Consider the following 13021-nt stretch of genomic DNA (forward strand, 5'->3'; position numbering starts at 1 on the left):
GATGGTAACCTGCTTTGTTATGTGTGTGATTTGTTGGCTATCCAATGTCCTCTCCTTCCCTTCCTCTTGAACCTGGGTGGAATTTGTAGCTGCACTGGCCAGTAGAATGCAGGGGAAGTGACACTGCCAGACTTCCAAAGCAAAGTCCTAAAAGGCAAGAGTTTCCCACCTGGCTCTCTCTGTGCTCCACCCTCCATTCTCTGATTCCCCGTAAGACTGGTGCCAGGAGCCCCAATCTTGCCCCTGCTGGAGAATCCCTGGACTGTTCCCTCAGCCCCTCCCAAGAAACCTCAATCCCACACAGCACAGCCATGGGCCAGAGCCCTTGGAGGAAAGATCAATGCCCTGTTTTCCTCCTAACGTTAGAATATAGCTTCCCCAGCTTTCCTTCTGGTCACCTGCTCTGGTTGAGCCTGAGTCTTGCTGTCTGGCGCCCCAATAAGGAAGGGAAGGAACATTGGTGAGCTCCATGTGTGACCTCAACCGCGACCTATCCCTCAGCTGTGAAGTTGTAGCTCAGACTCTCTAAGGACCGTAATCTGAGATGTAGTAAGTCTCTCACCCACCTCAGACCCCCAGCCTCCCTTGTCCTGAGCACTGGGACCAAGCAACTGCCTGGGGTTGAGGCAGAGAGGATGGAATAGGAAAAGGGGGTTACTTTTCCTGACTGGAACCCCCCTACCCCCACATCTATTGTCTCAAACATAGGAACTAGCTACCTACAGGCCATCTCTCTCCATGGCACCCTTGAGAGTCGTCAGGCTCCTATGTGTCCAGCTCTGCCCTCAGACCAGTGACTTTGCCTCCTGGAGCCTCAACTCGAAGGTGAGGATTTATTTACATGGCAGTCACTTCAATAACACTCATTTGGTGCCAAGCTCCTTTGTCAGTATGGCCTCATTCAATCTTCAGTACTGCCTGGGTCTTCACAGAGACCCAAAGGCAGAGAATGAAAAACATCTGCTTTCCATTCCCGATGAAGAGTAAAACAAATGCAGGGCCACCCTGTATTCAGTGTCCACAGTGGCACCCTTCACATGAGCCAAAAGGAGAAAACAATCCGTGTGCCCATCACTTGATGAGGGGATAAATGTTGTGTGAGCATGAAATGAACTTGTTGGCCTTAAGCCAAGATGTTCAGGTTGTTCATCACAGCCTCACACACCCTAACATAGGCCACAACTTTCTGCAGGGCCTCGGTCAAGTCCCCTGCCCTCCTGGGCCTCTCTTATTCCAGCTCTAGGGGACAGCATGATTCAACACTAAGACACCTACTATTTTTTAGACAGATCGAAGGAGAAAAACAATTTGACCATCATGACAGGAGCCAAAAAGATATTTAAGAATACTCAAACCAAGGGCACCTGGGTGGCTCAGTCAATTAAGCATCTGACTCTTGATTTCCACTCAGGTCATGATCTCATGGTTTGTAAGTTCAAGCCCTGCATTGGGCTCCGTGCTGATGGTGCAGAGCCTACTTTGGATTCTCTCTCTCCATCTCTCTCTGCCCCTTACCCACTTGCGCTCTCTCTCAAAATATTAAAAAACAAAAGAATACCCAAATCAAATCCTGATCAAAATGTTTAAAAATGAAGAATCTGATGTAAAATAGAGGGGGGCAAAGGTCTTTCCTTAATTTGATTTAAAATTGAGAAAAATAATTTGGCTATTGTTGGAAGTGCTGCTGTAAACACTGGGGTACAAGTGCCCCTATGCATCAGCACTCCTGTATCCCTTTACAGGAATTACCTTCCTGTAAATTCCTAGCAGTGCTATTGCTGGGTCATAGGAAAGGGCACCTGTTGGAATGAGCACTGGGTGTTGTATGGAAACCAATTTGACAATAAATTTCATATTAAAAAAATAAAATAATAAAATTGAGAAGAGTATATAATAGAATAACCATAGCCAAAGCATAAGAGACTGTTAAAAACCGAGAACTGAGGGTTGATGGAGGGTGGGAGGGAGGGGAGGGTGGGTGATGGGTATTGAGGAGGGCACCTTTTGGGATGAGCACTGGGTGTTGTATGGAAACCAATTTGTCAATAAATTTCATAAAAAAAAATAGAATAACCATAAAATATATGGAAAGGGTCATAGACAGCATTAAGCTTAACAGAGAAAAAGAAAATATTCTTTTTTTTTTAAGCTCATGTATTTATTTATGAGAGAGAGTGTGCACATGAGCAGGGGAGGGGCAGACAGAGAGACTCCCAAGCAGGCTCTGTGCTGCCAGCACAGAACCTGACCTGGGGCTTGAACATACAAACTGTGAGATCAGGACCTGAGCTGAGATCAAGAGTCAGATGCTTAACCGACTGAACCACCCACGTTCCCTGAGAAAATATTCCTTCTTAAGGTTCAGAATAGTCAAGATTTCTCACTATCACTACTATTACTTAACATGATTCTGTAAGTGCTAGCCCATGACAGGGAAAATCTTATGTTATGATTTAACATAAGAAAAAATTAAGTCAAAATATCATTATTTTCAGATGTTAACACCAAGAGAATAAATAAAGAAACTATTATAGATAAAAGTAATATAAGGAAATTGCCCAGTTTTGACAAAAATATCCGACCCCCAAAAAGCCCACTGAACTTCTGATATACTAATTAAAACAATTTAAAATACTATGTTAAGGGGCACCTGAGTGGCTCAGTCAATTAAACATCCCATTTCGGCTCGGGTCATGATCTCACAGTTGGTGGTTTGAGCTCCGCATCAGGCTCTGTGCTGATGGCTCAGAACCTGGAGCTACTTCAGATTCTGTCTTCCTCTCTCTCTGCCTCTCCCCCATTCATGCTCTCTCTCTCTCTCTCTCTCTCTCAAAAATAAATAAACATTTAAAAATTTTAAATACTATGTTAAAAGAGTGCTACGGCCTGAATTGTGCCCCCCCCCACCACACCCCCAAATTCATATGTTGAAGCCCTACCTCCCAGTGTGATGGTATTTGGAGAAGAGGTCTTCTTCTTCAATGAGGTCACAGGGGTGGGACCTGTATGATGGGATTAGTGTCCGTGTAAAGAGAGGTAGAGACACCAGAGCCCAGAACTCTCTCTCTCTCTTTCTCTCTCTCTCTCTCTCTCTGCCTTGTGAGGACACAGCAAGGAGGCAGCTGTCTGCAAGCCAGGAGAAGAGGCTTCATGAGAACCCACCCATAGTGACACCCTGATCTTAGACTTTCAACCTCCACAACTGTGGGAAAATAAATGTCTGCTGGGTAAGCCCCCCACCCTGAGTTATGTCTATGTCATCCTGAGCTCGGTGAGACAAAGAGGCACTTTGAACTATAGCCCCAATCTCCTCCTGTGTTTCTTAGAAAAAAACTTAGCAAGAAATATGTAAAACCTAATTAAGAAAACGAAAGTCCCACTTGCCAGCAAATGGTATGACCGTGGCTTCAATGGACACATTACCTTTTTGTTGGGGATATCTCAAATTTTAAAGTTGTCGAAGCTATCTAAATTAATCTGCAAATTTAAATTCATCCTGGTAAAAACCTAGTGGGATTTTTTGAGACCTTGACAAAATCATTTAAAAGTATACTTGGAAGAACAATGGGGTGCCTGGATGGCTCAGTTGGTTAAGAGTCCAACTTCAGCTCAGGTCATGATCTCGCAGTTTGTGGGTTCGAGCCCCACATCAGGCTCTGTGCTGACAGCTCAGAGCCTGGAGCCTGCTTTGGATTTTGTGTCTCCCTCTCTCTCTGCCCCTTCCCAACTTGCACTGTGTGTCTCTCTCTCTCAAAAATAAATGACCGTTAAAATTTTTTTAAAAAATTAAGCTTGGAAGAACAAAATGTGTTACAGGAACCATATAACTATCTGAGAAAGAAGAGGAATGGAGGGGGACTAGCCCTTGTAAAATATTAGAATATATTATATGGGTATAACAATTCAACTAGTATTGTAGCGCTAGAAAAGACAGATCAGTGAATCAGTGTCAATATGGGTCTGTATAAATAAGTGCAGAATAGACGTAAGGAGATTTAAAATTTTAGCATATGATCAATTCCAAGTCAGTGGCTAAAAGTTGAGCTGTTTGATAAGTGAATCAAAGCACTTGTACAACCACAAGAGTTAATATCCCTTATATTTGTATGCCCTAAGTCCTTCCTGGGCCTCATTCTAGTCTGGGGCTTGGATTTTAACTGGCTCATAAGAAGTAAATCAACTAATTTTCCTCTTTTCCCTTCCCTACTGTTCTCTTTTTCATTTTACCTTTCTTTTATCTACCTATTTATCTATCTATCTATCCATCCATCCATCACCTACCATTGTGTGTGTGCATGTATTTCATAAAACATTTGGATTATCTATCTATCTATCGATCTATCTATCTATCTATCTATCATCTATCATCTATCTATCTATCTATCTATCCATCCATCCATCACCTACCATTGTGTGTGTGCATGTATTTCATAAAACATTTGGATTATCTATCTATCTATCTATCTATCTATCTATCATCTATCATCTATCTATCTATCCATCCATCCATCCATCCATCACCTACCTTTGTGTGTGTGCATGTATTTCATAAAAAATGTGGAAGGACATCCTCTGTAATATTAACACATCTGGTTTTTTAGAGCTCCTCTCTACTTGCTAGATGGGATTCTTCCCAACTCATAAATCAGTTAATAAAGCCACTTAGACTTTTTTTAAGCCTGATTTTGGTAGTGAATTACAGATGATTTTCACTTTCAATTTTATTGCTTCCTTGTTGGATACAAATTAGAAAAAACAATAAAGTTATTTTTATTTTGAAAGAAAAGCTCAAATGCCTTTCTCAATTCTTGGCACATAACAGGTCCTCAATAATGGATCATTCATGTGTCTGCTCTTTGTCTGTACATGTGTGAGCATGTGTGTGTGTTTGTCTTTCACCTAATCTCCATCATTAGTTTAGTCTCTATCTTCCCCATTGTGCTCCCTCCTTTTCCTTCCCTCTCACACTGTCTCTGTCCTTGGATATTTCTTGCTTTCTCTTTCCTTCAGAATCCTCATCGTTTTCAAAAATGTTCACCCGGTGTTTGGAGCTGGACAAAGGTAGAAAGTCACACAAGGGAGAGGTGGAGAGCAGATGGGGATGGGCCCAACTTACCTAGGGAGAATGGAACAAAGGCTTCTTGCTTCTTGAAGTTGTCCTCCGCATCCAGGAGGTGGCCAGGGTGGAAGGCTTCTGGCTTCTCAAAGTGGAATGGATGATGGAGGACAGAATTCAAGATGGGATACAGGGTTGTGCCCTAAGAGGGTATCAAAGTCAAGAGGACCCAAGTGGGTATCAACAAGGAGTGGCTGACTCACTTATGGTACATCCACAGTTGATAATAAGCCTCATCCACTCATGGCTCTACAGTTAGTGGTTGATCTATTGAAATAACGTTCCCCTATTTGGTTAATAGTTGTGTCCCGATCCCTCTAGCTATCCTCACAGACTACCCTCTTCCCCAAATCTCTTTGGACTTCTCTATAACGCATCAACTAAAAGATTCACATCTGGATCACTGGAAGCCTCCAAAGACCCAACTCAAATACAAGAGGCAGGATCTACAGACATACCTTGGAAATATTGCAGGTGTTATTCCAGGCCACTGCAATGAAATGGGTAGCCCGATAAAGTGAGTCAAATGAATTTTTTTGTTTCCCAGTGTATATAGAAGTTATGTTTACACTATGTTATAGTCTATTAGGTGTGCAATAGCATTATGTCTGAAACAAAGTTTAATAGTTAAAATTAGTTAATTTAAAAATACTTTGCTAAGAAATGCCAACCATTTTTGGGGATTTCAGCAAGTCCTAATCTTGCTGATGAAGGGTCTTGCCCAATGTTGATGGCTGCTGATGGATCAGGGTGGTGGTTGCTGAAGGTTGGGGTGGCTATGGCAATTTCTTTCTTTCTTTCTTTCTTTCTTTCTTTCTTTCTTTCTTCTCCCTCCCTCCCACTCTGTATCCCTTCCTTCCTTCCTTTCTCCCTTCCTTCCTTCCTTCTTTCCTTCCTTCCTTCCTTCCTTCCTTCCTTCTTTCCTGAAGTAAGCTCCATGCCCAGCGCAGGACTTGAACTCACAATGCTGAGATCAAGAGTCACATGCTCTACCAACTGAGCCATCCAGGCACCCCTGGTTGTGGCAACTTCCTAAAATAAGACAACAATGAAATTTGCTTCATAGATTGACTCTTCCTTTCACAAATGATTTCTCTATAGCATGCGATGCTGTTTGATAGCGTTTTACCCACAGTAGAACTTCTTTCACAATTGGAATCAGTCCTCTCAAACCCTGCCACCGCTTTATCATGTAAGTTTATGTGATATTCTAAGTCCTTTGTTGTCATATCAACAGTCTCCCCAGCATGCCCGCCAGGAGTAGATTCCATCTCAGAAAGCCACTCATTACAGATCACCATAACAAATATGATAATAATGACAAAGTTTGACATATTGCAAGAATTACCAAACTATGACACACAGACACAAAGTAAGCAAATGCTGGTGGGAAAGTGGCACCGAGAGACTTGCTCGATGCAGAGGTGCCGCAACTTTCAATCTATAAAAACGCGGTTTCTGCAAATCACAAAAGAGCGACATGCAATAAAATGAGGTATGCCTGTGTTCTCATGGGTTAGTGCCATTAGGTGATTAGATAATATGAATATTAACCCTAGGTATATCTATGCTTGGGAACATGTGCGACCACAGAGAAAATTATTAGAACCATACCTATTGACTTGACAATATATCAACAGCATACTGTTGTTATATTATAAAAAGAAAGATACACACACACACGCACACACAAGACAAGTGACACGTTGCAATGACATAAAGACAGGTGGAAAAGAGACAGGCACACTGGACACACAAGCTGCAAAGTGATAGATACAATATGAACCGATATTTGTGTGTGTATATATGCAGTATGTATTCATATAAACTTAAAGAAATCGTGGAAAGAGAAACATCAAATTTTGAATGTCTTCTCATGAAGGAGGAAAGTAGGAGAGATGACAAAATAGCTTGTAAAAAAAGACAGCTATTGTACAACATATTTTAAGAGGTATTTTTTCAGTCTTCCTGACATCTAATACAGTTAAAAAAAAAAAAGCACAGAAGAGAGAGGACATTTCTACATTTCTAAAATCTCCCTTCTTCCCACAGAAATCTGGAAATAAAAATTCTCGTTATAGTCCAACAACCAGAGACATGAATCATAAGACTGCATCAGGATTCTGTGATCCTGCCTGTCTCAGATGGTATCTCCCGAAGTGAGTGTCCTTGATGACAGAGCGGGGGATGCCAAGGGGCATGATGTCACTGAATCTCTGAATTTTGCAGATGACAGCATCTGTATAAGGTATTTTTGCCAAATCTTCCAGGGCTAGAAGACGGTGTGAGCCAATCACTCTGCCAATCTCCACCGGACTTTCTCTAAAAATGATGAGAGTGGCAGGGTGGGTAACATCAATGAATGACCGTAATAGTGGGTTCAACCAAGTCACCCAAAACATGACCTACAGACTGTGGGGGGAGGGTCTTGTGAACTTTTCTTAAGGTGTTATGTTATTTTTCCTTCTCAATGAAAGCATGGAGAAAGAAAGTCAATGGCCTTGTTGTAGGGAATTCTTGTCTGATGTTTCCACTCTAGTTATGAGTGGGGACCACTTGGGTAATGATGGGTGGGTGGAAATTCATTCAAACTTTGGCCACTTTTTTTTTTTTAACTAAAGATGGATTATGGCTGAAACTGGTGTCATATCCTTTTGTCCCAGTGATTTTCTATGTGATTTTTAGATAAGCCACTTCCCCACTCTGACCTTGAAATTGATTACCTGTGAAATAGGGGAATTTGATTAGATGAGAATTTCTCCAAGTCTGATCTGCAGACCACCAACATGAGAAACAATTGAGGGGCTTTTTAATTAGTAAATCAGCAAGCTGCTCCAAAGAGTCAAGTTCTTTGTCAAGTTCAAAGTGTCAATCTCAAAGCGTTGTGTCAAGAGCCATGTGCTTTAAGGGGGCACCTGGGTGGTTCAGTCGATTGGGCGGCCGACTACAGCTCAAGTCACAATCTCTCAGTCTGTGGGTTCAAGCCCCGCTTCAGGCTCTGTCCTGAGAGCTCAGAGCCTGGAGCCTGCTTCCAATTCTGTGCCTCCCTCTCTCTCTGCCCCTTCCCTGCTTGCCCTCTGTCTCTCTCTGTCTCTCTCAAAAATAACAAATAAAAAAAAAATTTTTTAAGAGGTTAAAAAAAAAGAGCCATGTGCTGTTTTAGACTGCAAATGCTTTGTCAACAGTACTCTTTGTGACTGGGGCAAGCTTCATTAACCAGAAAGCATTTTACAACCACCTTATGTACTTCATAAGTACGAAAGTACCTTTCAAACCATGGGTTGCTTAATTGAATGAAAAATATTTTGTAAACTAAATTATTCTGTCAACTTCAAAGTGCCTTGTTAGCAACAAAGCTTTATCATAAGTTGCCAATCTTCATAGGGGTGAATCTTTTATTTTTTGGACTGACCAGGCTAGAAGTTGTATGTCCTTACCCATCACGTGACCACCTTCCAGCATGGCTGCAAGACCCTCCACCCTTTCTGGCCCTCAACCACCCTAAGCCCAGTTCACCTAAAATATCGGGGTTCTTAAGAAGGAGTAGAATCCCAAACTAGAGAGTGGTGCTGGAGCTCTCTGTGCCAGCAAACAACAGTAAGACCGCTGTGTAGACGAGATTCTTACAGTGGAACTCACTCTCAGGATTCAGGAACTCCTGGGGAATACAAAGGACATTACTTTACTTAACATCTCCCCTTGCAAAGATACCCAGCTTCTGGGTCTTCTTTTCTTCTCGCCCACTCCCCTGTTACTCTGTACCAGTTTTTCTTTTTTTCTTATTTCCTTTTCTCTCTATCCAAGGTCAGAAATGTAGCAAAAAGTGTGGGCTCTGGAACCAAACTGCCTAGGTTCAAACTCAAGTCCTACCATTCCCTGGTTGGGTGTCTTTGGATAAGGAACTTAACCTCTCTATCATGTAGTTCATCATCTGGGGTTATTTTGATACTAGGTATGTAAGTACTCAATATATGTTAGGGATTGATATTTTTTGGTTTTCATCTTTTCTGTCTTTGGGTGTCTTTGCTTTCCTTGCAGCTGCGCATCCAGGAGTGATATTGAAGATGTTTAACAACCAGTATGACACTTGCCAAACCAATCAGAATAGACGTGGGCCCCTGACCAATCAGAACAGACAGGGCTTCTGACCAATCAGAAAAAACATGGACCCCGACCAATCAGAATAGACATGGGTGTCTGGCCAATGGAGCAGACACGGGCCTCCAACCAATTAGAACAGACAGGGGGGTCTGGCCAATCAGAACAGACATGAACTTCCGACCAATCAGAACAGACAGGGGCTTCCAACCAATCAGAATGGGAGAAGGTGGAGAAGGGTCTTGAAGACCTCCTGCAGGGGCAGTTGCTATCTCATAACAGGAATTCCAGGAGAGCCTAGGGAAGCTGAGGAGGGAATAGGGGGTGCGAAGGGGGATGGACTAGTGGCTTTCTTACCAACACAGAGGGAAGTAGTTCAGCATTTAAACAATGCATACATCATATCCAAACATATTAGCTCAATGTCAGTAATGTGCCCATCACTCTCTTTCCCACCTGCCTCCCATCCAGCTCACCCTTGCCTTGTCCATGTGAACCAGGAAGGAATTAATGAAGTCTTGCGGGGCCCTGGGGTCCAGCCTCTTGATGTTTTCAGGGACAAAATCTTCCATTTCTTGAATTTTGTTATACACTTGAGTGTGGGTACCAGGAAAGTGTTTCAGGATGCCGGAAAGGAGTTCAAACATCTCCAGGGAAGAAGCAAGGAGTTCCCAGAATCTGTTCTCTCTGGGCTGGTGCTACAAGGGTTGAGGCTGTACCTGCACAGCACAGCAATATCTGACAGGCTTAATTCATCCCGTAGCCTTCGGGAATGTGCCTCCCAGTTGAGCACTCATACAAATAGTGGCACGTGAACAAGTGCGTTGTTACCTCTGCTGGGATTTCCCTCACAGGCCACCCTCTCCTGAGGCCTGATTCATACCTCCAGTTGGACTCATTGCCTCACTTAGAAGGGTGTAGAGGGTAAGTGTGTGCACAGAAAACCGATCTCGATGCCTTCTTGCCTCAGTGTTAGGAGAAAAAACATCTGATCCCTTCCCAAGTTCCACCCATCCCAATTCCTGGTCCACCATGGAAACTTTGGCCTCACCTGGTTGTAGAAAGAGCTGGCAAAAGTGGAGAGATCATTCATTCAATGTAGCAGCCTTAAGATTCTGGGGTCCTGGTACTGAAAGTACTGGCCAAAGATGATGGTACAGATGATGTTGGCCATGGTGGAGTGAAAGAGGAAAGTGGGATCCAGATAGGTCACAGGGTGATGGGGGTGGGCGGTGGGTGGAGGACTGCATTGTCCTTCTGGAAGGCTCTGACCTGGCTGGTGCCTTCTTAGCTTGGTTGGTTTCTTTCTCTTTCTCTTGGCCAGCCTGGCTTTCACTATGTCTCTTATCACACCTCTTTCTGGGCATTTTGCACTTTGTGTCTCATGGTTTTCTTGGGCTCTGTCTTGGTGTGACCTTCTTGGTGCACCTGTGTCTTTGTCTGGTCTTGTGTTTGAGTCTTTGAGAATCAGCCCCTTCTACTCTGTTCTCTCTCCTTCTGTGTCCCGTCTGTCTTTGTGGCCCTGTCCTTGGCCTCACTGTCAGTCTTTGTTTCCCCTGACTCTATTTCTCTCCTTACCTTTTTCTTTCTAAGTCTTTTCCTTATAGTTTCTACTTCTGGATTGATCTTTGTCGGTATCCTGGGTTTTTCCTCTGTCTTGCTTTCTCTGTCTGCTTTCTCCACCTCTCTGTCTCCTTCCCTGTTTTCCTCATTATTTTTCTCTTTTTCGATCTCCTTCTCCCTTTCCCTGAACTTGTCTCTTCATCTCTCTGTCTCTGGATCTCTCTGTCCCACCCTCTGCCTGCCCCTCCAACTCCTGAGAAGTCCCCAGGGCTCACCCTGGGATTTCCTCAGTTCCTCCACCAGACATTGAGCCTCATCCTGGTTTCGTTTCTCAATGCTCCGCTTCCCCATCCCAAAGTCCCTCATGGTGACCTGAGAGATTTGTTGAAGGGCCTTTTAAGACTTTCCATTAGCGAAGATCATACCTGATTGGTGGGTCATGGATGGAAGATTGGGAGGACACATGGGATGTCCCCACCTCTTTTCCCCAAACCCACCCCTATGCCCCACTCACCTCTTCCCCTGAGGATGGGATCAATGATGGCGATGTGCCCTCAGCCAGGGAAAGCCTCAGCCTGACCCACCAGGGCCTCCCTCACTGCCTTGTACCCACACAGGTTGATGACTGGCCGTGGTCCCAGGTAGATGGTGAGGGCATCCAGTACTTCACCCGCAGCTGTGGGGGCAGGGTGCAGATCTCACTCTCTCACTCCAGAGAAGAGTGAGGAAAGAGTCTCCACCCTCACACCTGGATCACATGTGCCAGCCTAACCTAACCACCACTACTCCCTCCCCACTGCATCCTTATCAGGGAAGCATGGACACTTGAATGCTGTGGTCTCCTCCAAGCCTCGCTCATGTGCCCTTGCCCCAAATGTCCCCCTCTTTCAGATTTTACAAGAACTCTCCCAGGTTTGAATTTTAAAAATTACAGAGAATCCTCACACATAAGCTCTAGTACCTCTCCCTTCCCACCCCAGCAGAACCAGAGCTCAAAGCCTCGTGTCTATCAGGAGTTTCTCTCTCCGGTTTACCTTCCCTGCATTCCTTCTTATAAGAATTCCAGAAGTTTCTCTCATGGGCCCGATCCCAGCTGGGAGAAGTCAGTCCCCAAGCTGGCCTGCGAAGTCCCCCCACAGTTTGACCCTCAAGTGCCTTCCTGCCTGTGAGCTGTCTCCTGTCCACCCACCTCTTGCATTCCACCTGCTTTCCCCATCCCATCTCACCGCCTGGAAGGACTTGAGAAAGCTCTTGGGGTTTATTTGCAAAAAGTTCCCCAGGAAGGGCAGAGGCCACAGTCCCGGAGGGACTTGACTCCGAGAAGCCGGGTGACCCCAGAGCAGCAAGGGGCTGTGACTGCCATGGTCCCGCCTATGTCTTCCTTCCATCCTGCTGTCCCTCTTAAAAAGTAGGCTGCTCTGTTGTGTGTCACCTTCTCTTTTCTGTGATCGTCGGGGCGGATGTGCCAAAAATCTACTTTAGCACAGCTCTTGGTAACTCCCCAGTGGCATCAGCAAACCCAAAGATGGCAGGTGCTGCAGAGGCCAGAAAGTTTAGCCTCTCTACTGGATCCCCAAACTGGCTTCCCATTGGCCCCTGGCTGGCCGGAGGTATCTTAGCAGGCAATGCCCTTGAACCTGGGGTATCTTCTTGAGGGAAGGGCAGTGGTGCCAGCTGGCAGAGCCTGGTGTAGGATGGTCTACTGCAAGGGTGGCTCTTGGCTGATTTTCCTAGAGGGTGGCATTGCATCATGAGGGATTGGAAATCGCTAGAAGACCGGACTGAGGCATCCTGAGATCACTGGAAAGAGGATTTGCTATGGGCCTCAGAAGAGAATGAGAAATGAAGAAAAAGATAAGGTCTGATGGGGGAAGCCTAGCTCCATGTTGGGTGGGTTTGAGGCTGCCTGATTTAACCATTCATTCATTCATTCATTCCTTAGCAAATATTTGCCTTCTTGGGCCTGGTTTTGAGGTGAAGAAGTTCTCATCTTCTAGAAGGATCCCTAGTGACCTGACAACAAGTGGGTCTCATGTAAGATGGCATGGATCACCATCTTCCCAGGGGATGTCAGGATTTGAATGTTTGTTTCAGTCTCAGGGGATTTGAAGGGGAATACCAGGGAATCCAAGGCACCAGGGGAGAATCATGCAGCTGAAGGGGCCGAGGAGGCCCTTGCATAGAGGGACAGAAGTAGGGAAATTCAGTAAGAATGGGGATGGCAGCGTACAAGCAATGGTCTAC

The 13021-nt window shown here is 44.6% G+C and overlaps 1 protein-coding gene across 1 annotated transcript; it reads right to left on the minus strand.

The window, feature by feature from the left end:
• Positions 1-5034: 5034 nt before the first annotated feature.
• Positions 5035-12165, minus strand: LOC125152576 (cytochrome P450 2B11-like). Its single transcript, XM_047834656.1, is given in 10 exon segments — positions 5035-5051; positions 5117-5258; positions 7252-7436; positions 8633-8774; positions 9697-9861; positions 10266-10281; positions 10318-10423; positions 11050-11202; positions 11292-11441; positions 11967-12165. Coding segments are annotated over 10 exon segments (1275 nt in total).
• Between the last annotated feature and the right edge of the window lie 856 nt (positions 12166-13021).

The sequence above is a fragment of the Prionailurus viverrinus genome, chromosome E2 (genome assembly GCF_022837055.1).
Source record: "Prionailurus viverrinus isolate Anna chromosome E2, UM_Priviv_1.0, whole genome shotgun sequence".
Classification (NCBI taxonomy): domain Eukaryota; kingdom Metazoa; phylum Chordata; class Mammalia; order Carnivora; family Felidae; genus Prionailurus; species Prionailurus viverrinus.